This window comes from Crinia signifera, chromosome 6 (assembly GCF_055691185.1).
Source record: "Crinia signifera chromosome 6, ASM5569118v1, whole genome shotgun sequence".
Taxonomy (NCBI): Eukaryota; Metazoa; Chordata; class Amphibia; order Anura; family Myobatrachidae; genus Crinia; species Crinia signifera.
In genome coordinates, this window is record NC_139222.1 from 208,554,877 (window position 1) to 208,574,006 (window position 19,130).

General features: G+C 45.1%; 1 protein-coding gene and 1 long non-coding RNA gene across 2 annotated transcripts in view; one reads left to right on the forward strand and one right to left on the reverse strand.

The window, feature by feature from the left end:
* Positions 1-19,130, forward strand: part of LOC146008918 (uncharacterized) — a 118,580-nt gene that overhangs the window by 39,920 nt on the left and 59,530 nt on the right. The gene's annotated exons all lie outside the window — the stretch shown is intronic.
* The window catches only part of TTYH2 (tweety family member 2), a 128,873-nt gene that overhangs the window by 8,740 nt on the left and 101,003 nt on the right, over positions 1-19,130 (reverse strand). The window contains exons 7-9 of the mRNA XM_083148742.1: positions 7,638-7,707; positions 3,310-3,365; positions 2,157-2,249 (exon numbers count right to left, since the gene is read on the reverse strand). Of these exons, the coding sequence (XP_083004868.1) occupies positions 2,157-2,249; positions 3,310-3,365; positions 7,638-7,707 (219 nt within the window). The remainder of the gene's footprint in view (positions 1-2,156; positions 2,250-3,309; positions 3,366-7,637; positions 7,708-19,130) is intronic.

Below are 19,130 nucleotides of genomic sequence, written 5' to 3' on the forward strand. Positions count from 1 at the left end.
GTAAGTATACTGAGTATTAAGGCCCATACACACTGGGCGACTTTGAGCCGACAGTCGCTCAAAACAGCAGGTTTGAGCGGCTTTCAGCTCAAAGCTGCCCAGTGTTTATGGTACAGCAATGAACGCTGCTGCGCGCTCCCGCAACATCGCCGGGAAAGCAGTTCATCTGCTGGTTATACCAGCAGATGAGCGGCTTTCAGGACAGCTTTGCATAGCACTTCGTTATGCAATGCCCCCCCCCCCCTCCATCGGCGCCGGGCAGGGGGAAAGCCGCTCAGTGTTTATGCACTGGGCGTCTTTCCCCGCAGCGATGAACGCGATCATCGCTGTCCATACACACTGGGCATAGACCTTTTGGTCCACATAACAGAAAACAACAGGATATGGGGGAAAATATCTGTAAGCAGAGCATATGTATATGAAGGGAGAGTTCCCGAGTCCCTTTGCTTAATTGGGATTCCATGAAGACAGAAAGCCATGAAAAATGTGTCTCTACTTATATATATTTCTGCAATGAATGACTTTATTTTGGACATCATAGAAGTGGCGATGGCTTCTTCTAAGATGATTGAAGATATGAAAGACATTCAAGAACTTTCACATATAAGCGGAGTATTAATTCTTGTTTGATTCTCATTCTTGATTCAGCTCTTCCTATACTGTAAACAGGACCCAGATCACACTGAATCCACTGCTGCAATGCATTGCGTTTTCTGGAGTCAAACCCAGGTCGCTACCAGGGTTGGCTTTCTAATTATATTCTATATTTTCTATCAAACTCAGAAGTAACCATGTACACTGAATGAAACATTATAAATATTGCAATTGCAAGCCGCTGAGGAGTTATGTGCCCAAACAGCAGCCAATAGCTTTCAGTTCCAAGAGCTCCCTATGAACTGTGGCTGGATGTATTTTATTTCTGAAATTTCGACATACAAACTAGCTTTAAAATTTGGAATAACTGTGATATGTTATTAAAAGTTTAAACGGAATAATGAACTTGATCAAAGATCTGTTTGCACTATAGGTGCATTCCAAAATAATTTCTAGATTACATACATTCCTACTTAGAATACAAAAGTATGAGTAATTCTCTTAAAATCCTGCAAAAAATAAAGCTCACAAGCCTTAGACAAAGAACCTGACTTTGAGTTCCATGCGGCAGCGGCAGGCTCCTTACTAGTACCAAATCTCTGCGCGTTTGCAGGTCCACCCTGATCACTTGCCATCTGCAGCTGAAACCGCTATCAGTAGTATCAGGATGTGCAACCCCCCCAAATTATTGGTTCAAAGATCCATTGAAAAGAGGTGTCCAATTTCCATCTGCCTGCTAGCCTGCTGGTAGCAGCTAAACACCCACAGCACAGTACAGTTCCATATATTTGCCCAATTATGCCATATATAGATTGTAAGATTGCGAGCAGGGCCTTCCTACTTTTTTGACTGTCTAACTACCCAGTTTGTTTTATCACCGTTTCCAAATGTGAAGTGCACGGAATTTGTTGTGCTATATAAGAAACTGTTAAAAATAATTTCATGGATGTCGTGATATCTCAACGGATGGATCAATCTGTATGCGGTAACAATCAAAGTCGCTGTGTACGGCTGATCCAGCACATGAGCAGCCACAGACTATAGATGCATGGCCGTATGCTGAAATATGGGAGATCCACCTGCAGTGACCATGAAACATCGGTCTCAGAATTAGGCCCATTATCTGCATTTATAGATAATACTAAAGGTGGCCAAACTGGTCCTCAAGATCTACCAACAATCCACCTAGCTTCTGCAGGTGTAAAGGTGGCCATACATCTACAGATGGATTGTCAGATTGGGCTGGTGGGAACAAAAACCTGGTATTTTCTGATTGACAGTTTTTGGCAGTTTTCCAGCATTTCAAAGCAAATGGTCAAATGTCATTTGCTCTCATCCATTACCAGGATTTTGTTCCAACCAGCCCAATCTGACATTCAATCTGTAGATGTATGGCCAGCTTAAGCCAGTACCAACTGTCCTATTTTTAAACATGCTGTATGTATTCCTAACTGACACATTCTACAGACCCACAGAATACATGAACTGTTGGTAGATCTCGTGGTCCGGTTTGGCCAGCCCTGCTGTATACAAAAACCAACCTTTTTGCCTCTAAGTCTCACCTTGGCAGTGGGGAATATGGGTACCGCAAACTGAAGTAAGCCTTGAACTTGTACTTGCATGGTGGTGAGTGACTTCTGGAAAACAGTGAGAGCCTGGAGAGAAATAGGAGAGCTTAACATGTAATCATAGAGATGGTTTCATGTCACTTCAAAAGGGCTGTCGCTATCCTAATTAATATTGAAATCACAAGACTTGTAGGCAAATTGAATGAATCCAAGATGACTTAATATATGAACTCATTTAAACTAGTTATACCTTATGATGCACAAGTTTCCTATTGACATCAAAATTCTCATTTTAATTTAATCTGCAAATGGGGAGTCTGGTGACCAGAGGTGGCCCCCCCTCTGTGCTAGTCTGGAGACTAGCACAAAAAGAAAAGAAGTTGCGGATCCCATAATGACACTGGAAAACGCAGTGATGTAAGAGTGGTGATTTTTTTTTTCTTTTAACTGTATGAAAATTTTGATTTTTGTATTTAAACTAAATCCATTTTTTCATCAGTCCATAGGTGGGGGCGGGGACGGACTATGGCTATAGAGGAGTTTGGGCCCTCTATATTCCTACTGGCAGAAACAGATTAAGTCGAGGCAACAGAGGCATTCGTCCCACGGGCCAGACATACAAAAGATGTAAAAGGTGCCCATACACTGAGGCCCAAATCTGCTAAGTTTGATGTCCCCTCAGGTCCGAAGCACAGTCCCGTGCCGGTCGTCGGACCTGCTGGGCGTCCTCCCCAAATCAACATCAAAACAGGAAATTGCCATAACTAGTTGCACATGTATATGCCCCATTAGGGTACAACAATCCTCACTAAAATAACAGTGAAAGAAACCACAACAAAAAACAAAGAGCCAGATGCACTAAACTGCAAAAAGTGAGAAAGTATAGAGTGATAAACAACCAACCAAGCAGCTCCTAACTGCCATAAAAACAGCCGGTAGCATGGCAGTTAGGAACTCATTGGCTGGATGTTTATCACAATCCACTTTATCACTTTTTGAAGCTTAGTGCATCTGGCCAATTAATGTAAATGGATGCTGCCCATTATGTGCAAATGTACTGAGAGAAAATTATTCAAAATAAGTTAAATGGGACATACTGTAATTATACAAAACTAAGAATGACGTTGAGAGTCTGGGATATATGTACCTGCTGGAAAGGATTCCTAAGACTTTGGCTGCAGTATAGGTAATAATGAATAACTTCTGAAAAGACAAACACAACATATGATTATTTTAGCTACTCCCAATTGGGCTGATTCTAATATGGAGCAAACCATGTTGCAATGAAGGAGGTGCTGCAAATACCTGTATTTGCATGCAGGGTAAATAAGGACTTATTTTGGATGTAGCACACAAATGCTGTGAATATTTATTTACACTGCAATTTAGATTTGAGTTTGGCCCCATCTCTCCACACATTATAAATCTGCACACACTGAAGTTAACATGGTTTTGCAAAGTTACTGGCTTTTTTTTGCTTTGCTCACATATAAGAATTAGGGTACTCTTTACCTAGCACGGCGCCCATCGCGGGCATCTCGGCCATCAAATGCACAAAAAAACGGGTGCGACGCGATGCCCGCGATTTCCCATAGGGAACAATGTTAAAAGTGTGATTGGACGCGATTTTACTGTTCAATGCCCGCGATTTTTCCATAGGAAACAATGTTAAATGGGCCACAGAGCCCAAATAGTCCCCCTGAAGTCTGAAATGGCCCCCACAATTGTTAACGCCACCCCACGATCAACGTGAACCCGAAGCGTGGCGAGCGCAGCGGTACGCGTCCTCCGACCTTTTCATACCCCCACTATCCACGTGGAGTTGAGAATAGAATAGTGTGGCGAGCGCAGCGAGCCACCGAGCCTGAAGCGTGGCGAGCGGACGCGGATACCTTCACAGGTAAACGCGTCCCTTTGCGGGCTTCACAGGTATCCGTGTCACCTCGCGGGCCTCGCTGCGCTCGCCACACTATTCTATTCTCAACTCCACGCCGACGTGGATAGTGGGGGTATGAAAAGGTCGGAGGACGCGTACCGCTGCGCTCGCCACGCTTCGGGTTCACGTTCATAGTGGGGTGGCGTTAACAATTGTGGGGGCCATTTAAGACTTCAGGGGGACTATTAGGGCTCTGTGGCCCATTTAACATTGTTTCCTATGGAAAAATCGCGGGTATTGAGGCATTGAACAGTAAAATCGCGTCCAATCACACTTTTAACATTGATCCCTATGGGAAATCGCGGGCCCGCGATTTTTTACCCCCGATGACCGCGATGGACATCGTGGGCGCCGTGCTAGGTAAAGAGTACCAGAATTAGCCCCAATATATAAATTAATGCAACATATCCAATGTTTTATAAGAGAGGGGACATAATGATTTGTATTAGTTATCATTAGTAACAGTTTGCTTATCTTTTCACGATTCCTGAATTCAATTAAGCTGCATCTCCTTGCTGACCAACTTTTTTTAAATGAAGGTGACCGAAATATTATTTATTTACAATTATTTATATAGCGTACACATTCTGCAGCGCTTTAACATTTTATTGTTGAACTAGACAATACAGCCAATTTATACTACTTTATTATTTATGGTACTTATGTAGTAACTGGGCTGCCGATTTTGAAATCGGGTCCATCGCATCGCATCGCACCCGACCATATCGCATGCGATGCGATGCGATGGACCCGATTTTTCCATAGGATTCAATGTTAAAATGGACTGAGTCCATTTTAACATAGAATTCAATGGGAAAATGGGTCCTTTTCATACCCCTACTATCCAAGTGGGCATGGAGTTGGATATAAACCTGTGGCGAGCGTAGCGAGCCACCGAGCCCGAAGCGTGGCGAGCGTAGCGAGCCCCGCGAGGGGACACAGAATACCCTCCCCTCGCGGGGCTCGCTTCGCTCGCCACGCTTCGGGCTCGGTGGCTCGCTACGCTCGCCACAGGTTTATATCCAACTCCATGCCCACTTGGATAGTAGGGGTATGAAAAGGACCCCTTTTTCCCATTGAATTCCATGTTAAAATGGACTCAGTCCATTTTAACATTGAATCCTATGGAAAAATCGGGTCATCGCATCGCATCGCATGGTCGTATGCGATGCGATGCGATATCGCATCGCATCGCATCTGATTGTATGCCTTAACTTAAGGCATACAATCAAAAAATCGGCAGCCCAGATACTACATAAGTACCTTATTTATTTTGTTTTTTTTTATATAGTGGAGCATATTCCGTTGCGCTTTACAATCAGAAACAATAAAACATACTGGGTAGTAACAGACCGATATAGAGGTAGAAGGGCCCTGCTCGCATGCTTACAATCTATATAGATACTAAGTAAACAAAAATAGGGAACAACCTTATTCCAATGTGTAGACTAATAACTTATATACTGTATATGGTTAAGTATTATGCAGGGTATCTCCACTGTATGCATGTTCTAGACCAGTGGTAGCCAACCCTAGCCCTCGAGAGCTACCAACAGTTCACGTTTTCCAGACAACCTAGCTGCTGCACAGCTGCACTCATTAATCACTGACACATTTAAAAGATCCACAGATGGAGCTAATTAGCTCACATGTGATTCTGTGAGGAGACCTGCAAAACATGCACTGTTGGTAGCTCTCGAGGACTAGGATTGGCTACCCCAGTTCTAGACTCTTTTGGGACAGGACTTTCATTATTATATAGAAGTAACATCATATACGAATGTATGACCTATGCTGTTTTTATACCCCAATACCCAACTGTTATGGTGTCCAGTATAATCACTTATGAGTTCCTAAGTCTATAGAAGGAATAGGTCTATGATTGCTTCAGGTGCTTTTCTTTGTACAGAACTACAGTTTTACGACAACCTTGTGCAGCAGTCTGGAATGTTATGGTGGTTTCTCGCATTCACCTTGATACAGGCAGTTACCTTACCCCAGCAAGGAAACTTCTCATTGTGTTAAGTGCTGGGATTCAGGGGGTACATTTTGGCATTTATTATGATCTTGCCCACAGAATTAATTGTTTTGGAATTAGGTGATAGGAATGGTATGATCCACGAATAAACCCTACATTGTTCTTATCCTGACTGCTTGCATACTGTGTATAACTGAGGAGGACATAATCAATAGAGTCACTAAACAATATGTGTTAAATATTTGTATTGTAGCTAAGGTTGTGTATTGCCCGCAATTGGATGGCTTCTATGGGTCCAGACTATAGACAATGACATTCCTAAAGAATCAGGGCACAAAAAGTATACTCACCTGGTTAAAAATGCAGAGTCTGAATTCAATAATATCTGAGCGATGTGGCTTGAGACGGAGTTCTCTAAAAACCTCCACAGGAGACTATCTCAGTCTCTAAACCTCCATTTGCCCTCTGGTGGCTCCTGGAGTATTGGTCTAACAACCCTTACTTTACATGTACTTCTTAATTTTTTTTTTTTTTATCAATACATATATTTGTCACACACAGTGTATTGATCATGTATTCTTCATTGATTTATTAATCAATGGGAAAATTAGGCTGTATAATACAATTGTTTTCCCTTTTCACTTTTGTTGCTGCTTTTGTATACTAGAGGGATGACTAGATAGCGAAAATCTCACAGTGTTCCTCTTGCTTAGATAACAACGCTAATACCCCTTTACCATCTGCAAGCCGGGTCGCACCAGGGATTTTGTACCTGGCTACAACCTGGGTGCGACCCGGCTTGCAAACCCAACACTAGAGTCCCCACGTCATCGGGAGGTGGGGTCAGGGAGGCGCTGGGAGATGAAAGCATCTCCCAGTGCCGGCTTTTGCACTGTAGTGAACGAGACCCGGGTCGCATCGACCCCGGTTACCCGTTTACACTACACAGTGACCCAGGTTGAACCCGTGTTCAACCCTGGGCGCTACCTGGGTAGAAATGCCGGGTCTCACGACCTGAGTTATTTCTACAGGGAGCGTTTCCACCTGCCTAAAATCCCGGGTTTTGCGCCCAGGATATTTAGGCTAGTTGAAAAGGGGTGTAAGTCAGTATTTCCTAGCATAGATGGAGTGTGCAGGCACGGCAATTTTGATTAGATCATAGAGTACCATTAATTAGACAAAACCGCTTAGTCAAAATCTCCAGTGCTTCTATCCAAAATCGCTTAGTCAAAATGCCCTGCATCAGTATCACAAGCAGGGGAAACACTGAGATTCTGACTAACTTTTCATACTAGATAGTCAAAATTGTAAGACGAAATGCACTGTCTGTGATTGTGCCCTCATTTATACATACAAGGTATTCGGGCACCCAATTAAATCATTACAGAATTAGAATATTATTAATAGTAAGAATGCAGCTCTTGTCACTGTCAAGTACCTAGAGTAGTGGGGATAACAAGAATATCTACAAGCAGATTAGGGTTCTATATGTAAGATGTGACACTGCCAAAATGAGCTCCTAGGTGAAGCCAGCGGACATACTAATGGAACCAATTTTTACCTGCACTGACTTGATCCTGTGTCATGTTCATAATGAATTTGTCAGGAGCCACACAGAAATCACTGGTACCCTACAAGACATAAGATATGCAATGTAAGACAAGTTATTGTATCAGCAATTGTTCTGCATACAATGTTACATCAGCTAATTCTAATAATTATGATGAAACAAATACTTTGCCTCACAAAACATTATAATTATATTCATGGGGTTCCTGTAGAAGTGACTGGTTTGATGTTGGCTGTTTACACCATGTCTCCTACAGCTGACAACACCCATCACGTTAGTATACAACCACGTTGGGAAGCTTCCAACAAGGTTAGGTTAAACATTCCATGTGACCACCTCATTAATAACCTCCAGTCACAAGTCCGATATAATGCAGTCCCAAATATCCAGCAAGTATTATAGGGCCAAACTGCCAGCGTATAATTCAGCTACATATGTCAAGTGTATGTTTTAATAAAATGTTATCTGAACAAATGTGCATATAATACAATATCATAATGTATCATAGACCCATCTGTCCTGCCTGCAATACACTGGCACTCCAAGATAAGTCTTGTGCATATCTGAATGTATAAGAACTATCACGTGGCAGAAAACAATCCATTAACAATGCACTGTTTAATGTGTCACTATAGTCACTGGGCAACAGGTGACATGAAGCGGCCTTGCATTTACCTGTGGTCACCAGCTTTATATCTCTAATATTACTAATTATTTTTTCTATTGGTCTGACCATATGGCAATAGCAATGCACACCGGAACACATAGCTAGAGACAGTGATGGGCCTCTGAGCTCTTCTCTGCTTGAGGACATAAGAGACTGAAGGTAATGGGAGCAGCTGGATTCTACATTGTGCCTTCCTTAGCACAAGGAGGAGAGGTCATGCAGAGCAGTGCACTGTGCAGTCTGCACCATATGGTCTCCTTCCTTCTCTGCAGGATTTTGTCTGAGAGACAAGGTTAATATGCCAGGGCCATAGCATTGATTCCAACAAGGGCTGTATGTTCTCCCAATATTTGTGCAACTTTTTTCTGGATGCTCCAATTAACCCCCCAAAAATGACTGGGGTCTATTAGCTGCAGACAGAAATGGGCTCTATTGTGTGTTTGTAAGATAAGGTAGACTGTAAGCTCTAAGGGGTGTATTCACTGTTGGTCGTTAGGTCCATTCTGTCTAAAACAGCATATTTTACGCCTGGAAAAAAAGTCTAGATGAATTGTAGTATTCACTATAATTTTTTCTAGACAGTCTAAAGCATTTCACCTGTCAACTCTTTTCGTTTGCCTCGCCTGTCTAAATGAGTCATTTAGACTTTTTTTTTCACTTTGTCTAAACTCTGTCATGTTAATCTGATTTAGCCTATTCAGTGTGTGATTGTCTAAATGGATTCTACAGTTTTCAGGCAGGCTTTAGACAAAGTGAACTAGACAATTTCTTCTGTCGGGACTGCTGTGCAAAACCTTAAATATTATTTTATTTATGTCGTTTTTGACATGAATCGATGTAATTTATTGTCAATTGGTTTTTAAATATATTTTGTATGTTTATTATTGCCCATATGAATATATTTTGATTTTTATCATTATTATTTTTTACTCTACCCATGTTGCATTGTCTTTCCCAGCATGCAGTCTTTCCCAGCATGCAGTGTTGTACCCATATGATACAGTTTTTACCCATGGTTCTGTTATCCCTAACTCCCATTTTGAGACTGTCGACCTTCCCCTTGTCGACCTAATAACCCTGTGGACCTTCAGTCATGTCGACCTTCCCCATGTCGACCTAATGACCATGTCAATCTAATAACCCAGTTGGCCTTCCCCATGTCGACCTAATGAACATGTTGACCTAATGACCACGTTGACCATCCCCATGTCGACCTAATAACCCTGTCGACCTTCAGTCATGTCGGAGATCCCCTTGTCGTCCTAATTACCCTATCAACCTTCCCCGATGTCAACCTTCCCCAATGTCGACCTTCCCCAATGTCGACCTTCCCCAATGTCGACCTTCCCCAATGTCGACCAAATGTGGGTGCAGGTGGCCAGCAGGGGTGAGTGCAGGTGGACAGCAGGGGGGTGCAGCAAGGCAGCATGGGGATTGAAGGAGGGCAGAAGGTGGGCATCAGGGGGTGCAGGTAAGCACAGGAGGCAGCAGGGGGTGTAGGTGGGTAGCAGGGGGTGCAGGTGGGCACAAGTGGCTGCAGGTGGCAGCAGAGGGCGCAGGTGGGCAGCAGGGGGGGTTGCAGGGGGGTGCAGCAAGACAGCAGGTGGGGGTGAAGGAGGGGGCAGGAGTGCAGAAGGTGGTCAGCAGGTGGGCACAGGTGGCAGTAGGGGGTGTAGGTGGCTAGCAGGGGGTGCAGGTGAGCACAGGTAGCAGCAGAGGGGTGTAGGCGTGCAGCGGGGGGTTACAGGTGGGCAGCAGTGGGGGGGATGATGCAGGGGGGCAGCAGTGGGATGCAGGTGGGCATCAGGTGGGGCAGCTTAAAGTCAACCCAGTCAAACCCCCCCCCCTCTGCATACCTGCGTGTGCTTGCCGGTCCCCGCTCCAGAGCTGCCGGGATAGCGGCACTGACAGCTGCATAAGTAATGAGCGCTCATTGTGCGCACACTAACAGCCCGCTGCCCGGCCGCCGGAGGATTGTCACAGCCAGCTGGAATGTCATAGCGCTGTCCTGCCAGCCGCCCGCTCTCCGCCAGCCCCCCGCCCTGCATACCTGCGTCGTGTGCTTGCCGGTCCCCGCTCCAGAGCTGCCAGGATAGCGGCACTGACAGCTGCATAAGTAATGAGCGCTGATTGTGCGCACACAACATTTGTTCCCTCTATGGGTTACTGCCGCCCGCCCTGTTTTGCTAGTCCCGGCCGGTGCAGTCTGTCTTGCTGGTGCGCGCACGGGGTTTGTCTGCCCTGCATGATTTATGCTCACACGCTGGCCGCCAGCCCCCCGGCTGCTGACACAGCCCGGAGCAAAGTTGGACCATGGGAGAGCCTGAGGTGAGATCCATGCCCGCATCAGAGCTCCGGGACCGGGTCACGCTGTGTCAGCAGCCGGGGGGCTGGCTGCCAGCGTGTGAGCATAAATCATGCAGGGCAAACCTGTACCCAGCAGGGAGGGGGAGCACACAGCCGAGCGCACTACAAGTGTCTGGGGTGAGCCGCATAAGAGCTCCGGGACCGGGTCACGCTGTGTCAGCAGCCGGGGGGCTGGCTGCCAGCGTGTGAGCGTAAATCATGCAGGGCAGACGGAGTTTCACTCCGGGGACAGGTCTTTACCCAGCAGGGAGGGGGGAACACAGTAAAATAAAAACAGCTGGTGCCCAGTTAACTCCCTGCATTTACATGAACGAAGCAGGGGAGTTTGAAGAAAAATATAAAGTTTTACACTCACCCAGCACCAGACCACTGCACAGCACCTCTCCATAAAGATAATGACAGAGGAGTGTGGGTGTGACTGGCCTGCAGGCGAATTGGAGATAGCCCCTTTCGCCTCATAGGTGTTTTAACGCCTGGAGGCATTCCGCCCTGTATTCATTGTGAATACACTAATTGGTGAAAAGCTGAAACCAAATACGCCTGTCTAGCTGATGTAAAAGCTAGAACAGGCGGAACTACATCAGCTAACGACGGACCCTGAATATGCCCCTAAGTCTGGATATCACTTCAGTCTCCAAATTAATTTAAGATATAAAGGGCCAGAGCTTCAAAAGTGATAAAATGGAAAGTGAAAAATATCCAGCCCATCAGCTCCTGCCAAACGTTTTTCAAACACAGTCTGTGACATGGCAGGTAGGAGCTGATTGGCTGGCTGTTTATCACTCTCCATTTTATGCTTAGTGCATCTGGCCCACAGGAGTTTAAGCCACCCAGTATTTTAAAAGTAAAAACTAAAATGGTTAATTCAATGTAAAGGGTAGTTGTGTACTTTTGAGGTCATATTTACACTTCTGCCCACTGAGCTATGCCAGGTTATCTGCAGTCATCTGGTTTGCATTGTGCCCCCCATTAGCACAGAGAAGGGAAATACCTGCATGTACTGTACAAGGGTGTGCCATCTCTGCCCTATGACAGTCACTTGGCAAATGATATTTGTGTTTAATGGACTAGACCGTTATTTCATTACTGACGGGACTGTGGCTATGGCACATTATGCTGTTTCCTGTGTACTTCTCTTCATGAAATCTGGCAAAGGGTTCTATTTTCCTTCAGAAGCTGTGGCCAGTGGGGTGTGCATCACTTTAATGAGAATCAATGACACTATTCATTTCTATCCACTCTGAACTAAGCAAATGTCCTACCTGCTCCAACACCGTGGAGAGAAATAATGTGCAAAGCAGACAAACCTGGAGGATGTAACTGAGCTACACAGAACCAGAAAATTCAATTAGCATTGATTGGAGGAATCAGAGAAGGGTATAAGCAGAGATTAGACCGCAAGGGAATCTGAGAACCGTACTTTTAAAACTGAGATATTATAACCCCTGAGGTGATCTGGGTCTAATTCGCAGATGTCCAATGTGTTAGTTACTGGTGTTTCTGCAAGATCGAACAATGCAAAAATAAAAATATAACTTGCGCTAAAAACGTGTATTTTCTGTGCCTACCTACATTAGGAGGGTTAGTAAGGGGGCATACTCACGGAGCAAAATTTGGCACTTTCCTAAGCGATCTGTCTAGATCGCTTAGAAATTAACCGCACATCATATGAGTCATATGCAATGCTAGAAGGAAGATGCAGGGATGCTTCAGCTACTACTGCTGCACCATTTTCCACAGCATAGTGAGAGATTGGATTCCTGAACCAGGATTGCACCTGTACCACTGGGAAAACTCTGTCTGCAAAACAGGACAAAGAGCCGCCAGTACCACTCCAAAGGGCCACATCATCTTCTGCAATTCAGCGCAGGACTCAATTTCCCAACTGTCGTGAGTGGTTTATCAAAAACTGCTTCAAATTATTGGTACAAATACAGTTCCATCCATAGGAACAGAATCCCCACAAAGAGGAGTGTGAGAGGTGCCTTTTTTCCCCTATCACAAATCAAAGTGAACTAATCTCTCTTTTTTCATTGTTTTTTATTTTTTTATTTTTTATGTACTCATATTTAAAAATAAAAATGTAAATCATGTATCAACAATACAGTGTTTTATGAATTTACATGAAAGTATAATAATGATATATTAGCAAACACACTCTGTGATTAAAATATTAATCCATCCTCAAAGCTCAGGTATCCTATTTCTTTCCATTGCATTTGTTTGTTTAAGGCAGTGGTTCCCAACCCTGGTCCTAAAGTACCCCCAACAGTGCAAGTTTTCCAGGTCTCCACACAGAATCACAAGTGACATAATTAGCTCCTCCTGTGGATCTTTTAAAATGTGTCTGAATAATGAGTGCACCTGCCGGGTGACCTGGAAAACGTGCACTGTTGGAGGTACTTGAGGACCAGGGTTGGGAACCACTGCTTTAAGGGACTGACTACCCCTATATCATGCAAGAAAAGAAGGTAAGGCTAATGGGTGCGCTATAAAACCAAAGTGCAGCTATACACACACTCAATGAGTAGAAAACACCTTAGACTACTCAAAATATACAGCAGCTGTGGAAAGGAATGAGTGAGTGCAATAGCGCTCAGAGGTAACCAAGTATAGAAATAGTTTTAACCATATAATAAAATATAGTCAATATAATACCATACATAACCCTATACATTACACATCTGAGGTCAACAGGTAAGTAAGTATTAGGATGGATGGTCCAACTTCATTGAATTCTCCCCTTATTCTGTGTGAGGGGGAGAGATAATGATAGGCAGCATAGTGCAGGTCAATCGAGTAAAAAAGGTTTTAATAAAGACAGCACACTTACAAAGTGGTGACTTTCATAAAAGCATGTAACAGAGTGTTCCCGGCAAACAGCAGGCATACAGGTGTCTGTGTGAAGTCCTCTAGTCTGGGTCCCTTGTGCCGGGGAATGGAACACACGAGGTGACGTATTTCCGTTGAATGGAACGCACCTCCATATTGGTTTCACGGGGAAACCGGATGCTGGATGCCGATTAGCGGCAGCTAGGGATGCCAATCCCGGGGCATTTTTTCAATCCCGGGATCCGGGATTGAAAAATGCTCAATCCCGGGATTCTCGGGATTGGCATCCCTAATACAGTTCTGCTCCACACATACCCACCCCCACACCGGCCGACCCGCACATTTACTTACATTAGCGGGCGGCCGGCCGGCCGGGAGTGGGTTCGGAGGTGCACGGTGCCTCCAGGCTCGTGCACCTCCTTCTTAGCATCCAGGCCACAGGCCGGAAAGGATGCGGGCGGGCAGAGGCAGGCGGGCGACGTGCGGAGGAGACTGGAAGGGGGCGTGTACAGCAGAAGGCTGCGCAGCGTGAACTCTACTGTCACGCTACACATCGCCGCACGCAGGGGTCAGGATTCGGGAGCCGGGCAGCGTCTGAGCTAGTGCTCAGACGCTGCCCGGCATTAGACTGCGCATGCGCAGTCTAAACCCTGAAAATCCCGGGATTGGTTAATCCAATCCCGGGATTGAAATCCCGGACTTTTTTAGGCCAAATACCGGGATCCCGCCGATCCCGATCCCGGGATTGGCCACCCTAGCGGCAGCTGATCTGTATCATGTTTAATGTTTCTGGGTATATATATGCCTGTGTATGGACATTTTAATCATACGCTTCTGACGAAGGAAGTTAATTCCGAAACGCGTTAAGCGTGTATCTGGACAGTGTGGCTCCTGGCTAAAGGATCGTGGCAGTGGAGTACCGTGGACTGAGCCCCCCTTGCTTTCCGGACACAAGGGACCCAGACTAGAGGACTTCACACAGACACCTGTATGCCTGCTGTTTGCCGGGAACACTCTGTTACATGCTTTTATGAAAGTCACCACTTTGTAAGTGTGCGGTCTTTATTAAAACCTTTTTTACTCGATTGACCTGCACTATGCTGCCTATCATTATCTCTCCCCCTCACACAGAATAAGGGGAGAATTCGATGAAGTTGGACCATCCATCCTAATACTTACTTACCTGTTGACCTCAGATGTGTAATGTATAGGGTTATGTATTGTATTATATTGACTATATTTTATTATATGGTTAAAACTATTCCTATACTTGGTTACCTCTGAGCGCTATTGCACTCACTCATTTCTTTCCACTACCCCTATATCATATCTGCAGCTCTTTGAGTCTAATCCCCAAGCAGTGGCCTGTATTAACGTTCCTATTGACAGTATTGCATTTTTTCCGGCCCAATGAGAGAGCTGCTGGTTGCTCTGCCAAAAAAGATAGATTAGGTACTGCTTCTACTGACAGCAGCTGAACCACTACAGCCATTCGTCGGCACAAATCGCAGGGTGGCATCAGGGGAGCCAGGCCGATGAGAGAGGATTTACCTGTAGTGGGTATGCGGTCAGCGGTCAGGCTGTGTGGTCTACAGTCGCTTCTATGCTGCACCACTCTGCAAATCCCTACACTGGCTCCCTGTGTCCCCCAGACCAATTTCAAATTCTGCTCTCTTGCCTACAAAGCCTTCAACACCATCCCTTTCAACATTTCAGATCTCGTCCCAAATATTCTCCTGCTTGTACTTGATGTATCTCTGACCTGATCCTCGCCTCTGGTAGATTCCTGTCACTCACCTGTACTAGACTCATCTTATGCGACTAACCATTTACTGAAATCCCTGTCAATGGTTGCATCATGTAACCGGAGAGAACTGCTGCATTCATATGTTGAGACTTTAAGGTACATGTATCCTAAAATTTTTATTTCTCAAAATGCACACGTTACCCTGCATTTTCTGCTCATTTATATGGGTAACTTTTCAATGTGCAATTCAGCCCATTGTTGGTAAACAAAAGGGATATAATCAATGATTTAAATGACAAATGACACCAAGTGACACCATGGGAATGTCCTTGTTACCCTAATCAGTTAATTGATAATCTAACTAATGTCTTACAGGCTAAAGGTTTTATGTGCAATCAATATGTCTCCAGGTTTCTCACCCAGATGGTCCTTACTGTCTCCCCAGGGGGTATATGACACACACTCGCTCATAAAATTAATGCCTGTGATATTTAGCTCTGGGGTGACACAAGCCACTTATACACATGAGCGAGAGATCCTACCGCAGATGGGAAGGAATGTAAATCTCATTTATCTACCTCCAGTCACATAACGAGGAACCATAAATACTCATAAGTGCAGGAGGCAGGATATAAAAATGGATAGTATCATTTATAATTTGCAGATATCATCTTGCCTTTTATTGACACAGATGGAGAATGAGCTCAGAAAACCACTACATTTATTTTAAAGGGAAAATCCATTCTATATATTGTTATACTCTTGTACAGTAAGTTCTGTGACTTGGCCAGGATAAATGGGCTTTATAGAATGCGCTAAATTAAGAAATACAGCCCTAATATTGTCTCAGTGTGCAGAATTGTACTGACATTCAGAGATTTAGGGGGGTATTCAATGTCAGTGGCACGGCTGTCGAGCTAGCGCGACAGCCGTGCCCCTGTCCCGTTCTCGGTTAGCTCACCTGGAGCTCGGCAGTCGGGATTCAATGTCCCAGCCGCCGAGCGGCGAGAAGGGGGCGTGGCCGCGAGTTGATGACGGAAATAGACAAGCTCCGGCCGGGAGCTCGCCTATTTCCGGCTTTTCTCGGCAGAACGAGCCCGACAGCTTGTGATGTCGGGCTCGTTCTGCGCAAAACCCCTGTTCAATGCTGTCGGGGAAGACAGCATTGAATAGGGCCCCACAGCCATGTCCCCCGTCGGGAGATGGCTGCGGGAGCTCGAAAGACATTGCATACCCCCCTTAGTGTTTTTGGATACTTTTCCAAAATGGAAGTGATAAATGTGAAAATATAAGAACAAAGTTTTATTGGAGCATAATCAACTGCTAGAATGGTAACTATTTACAGAATTGCAACAGAAATTTGTTAGCATTTCATGAGAAATATATCTTACATGAATTCATACACACACATACCGTATATATAATATATATACATACATACATACACACACACACACACACACACACAAGCTAGCAATGATTATCAAAAATGATCATACAAACTGATGTTTATTCTACTTGTTGGAAAAATGATTAGCCACTGACTGCAATCTGCTCGTGTGTGCCGCTATCAGAGATCACACTTACGGATGATCTAGCCAGTACTGTGCACTGTGCTCCTGCCTAAAGGGATTGGAGCTAGCTATAAGGTTGTTGGACCCAGCCCTGCGCTAGTCTTAAGTGCCACATTCTTGCGCCAGGCATTAGCCGTTTAAAGTAGCTTTGACCCTGCCACAGTTTTAATATGATCAAAACGGTTAATAGTGGTAGGTTAATCTGGGATGTTTTGTAATGCATGTTATCTAACAGTAACATAACTCATTGATAGAATTTGAAGGTGTGACTATACTGGGCTGTATATGAGTAAGATGTTCTTGTTTTTCTATTGTTTTAATGGACTTAAGAAATAAAAAATTAAAATCATGAAATCACCTTCTCCTGCATGTCTCCCAAGTGTTTTGAAAATTGGGGACTGTGTGGTAGATGTATGAAGCAGTACTTTATCACTGGCCAATCAGCTCCTAACTGTCCCTTTTTTAACCCAGCCTGTAACTTAAACAGTCAAAGCTGATTGGCCGGTGATAAAGTATGAGGCACTTTATCACTTCTCCTCCCTTACCATTGCTTCATACATCTACCCCTGTGTACTGTACCAGCATTGGAGCTGCATTATCCTGCACAATATTTCAGATGTGTGACTGCCTACATGGCAGTAACTGTCAGGATGAGTGGAGTTTGATACTAGCACACATTATAGAGGACTCGCAGAACATCTGGTCATTGTGTTAAGGTGCCCATACTCGGTGCGACAGAGCAGTGCGATAAGATGCACGGTCCCGTGCACATCCCATAGCACAGCACATAAAGTATGCGATACCCATGCTTTTAGTGATAGATTGCATCATATCTAGTACAAAAAGCACGGAGTTCATCGCACAATGTATGGGCACCTTTAAGACTTGCAAACGTTTGAATCTTTTAAATTTGCTTTGTTTGGAATTTTCATGAAATGATTAAATCTGTACCAAAGTGCCTTAAAATGGTGCAACTTTCATGAGCAGAATCTTTTCCATCTCTGGAGGTCAATAGAGACGCACAGGATACTATCTTGTTCATGTGTAAAGGCCCCCATACATTAGGCCGACTTGTCTTTAAGACAAGTCGGACCCAATTCTCCTGTGAGCCGCCCGGGAGCTCCCCAGGAGGCTCACACACAATTTGGCACTTGATGAGCCAAATTTGACATGTGATAAATCGCTTGCGATTTATCACGTCGGGGCGCAGGGGGCGGGCGATGAGGGGCAGGGGGCAGCGGTGCTCTCATCAGGGGGAGCAGTGGGGCGGGCAGCGGTCCCTGAGCGCTGGGGAGTGCTGACCTGGCCGGGCGGTGATGTTCATATAGATCAGCAGCGCTGCGGGAGTCGGGAGGGGACGTGGTGCCGGGTGCGGCAAGTGCTGCTGGCTGACCTGGCCGGGCATGTGATAACAAATAGCAGCAGCGGGGACGGGACGCGCAGTGGCGGCTATTCGATTTTTAAAATACCTGTCAAATGACCGGCCGTTCTCTGATTGGCTGAGAGCTCTCTCACATGCCCGGCCAGGTTAGCCAGCAGCACTCGCCGCACCCGGCACCACGTCCCCTCCCGACTCCCGCAGCGCTGCTGATATATATGAACATCACCGCCCGGCCAGGTCAGCACTCCCCGGCGCTCAGGGACCCACTACCCGCCCCACTGCTCCCCCGGTGTCTGCATGCATATGCCTGTCAGGTGGGCAGGGAGGTCGGACGTGATCGTATGTACTGACCGTCCGACCTCCCTGATCCGGTCCGATGCGCACGGGACCGCGCATCGGATCAGATATCACACACCTGCGATTTTGGGCCGATTTCACCCGATTATCGGCACAAAGTGCCGAAATCGGATGAAATCGTCCCAAAATCGGATAGTGTATGGGGGCCTTAAGGCTGCAGCTAAGGACAGTTGGGAAACATGCTTAAACTAGGGACATAACAGGCAAACCTAAAAAAATGCAGACAAAGAGTAAAACAAAGAGCTTACAATCTAGTGGGAGACGTGATGGATGAGTAAGAGGAGACACCAAAGTTACTACAAATGCATTTTTGTATGTTTAATATATAATATCAAATTGTGCTTTACGGCATTGTAGAAATGGTTTATATTTTGTAATATCATTTTCATAAACGAAGGATAGATTACACGTAGCAGAGTTTCAACTATGTTTTTAAAAAGGAAAAAAAGAGGGGGGACAGGGGAAGGGGTAAGCAGACTCCCACTGGCATGGGCTTTTTTTTGTTATGTAAATAACATTGCTGATGTAATCTGTAATCACACTTAAGTATTTAGACTAA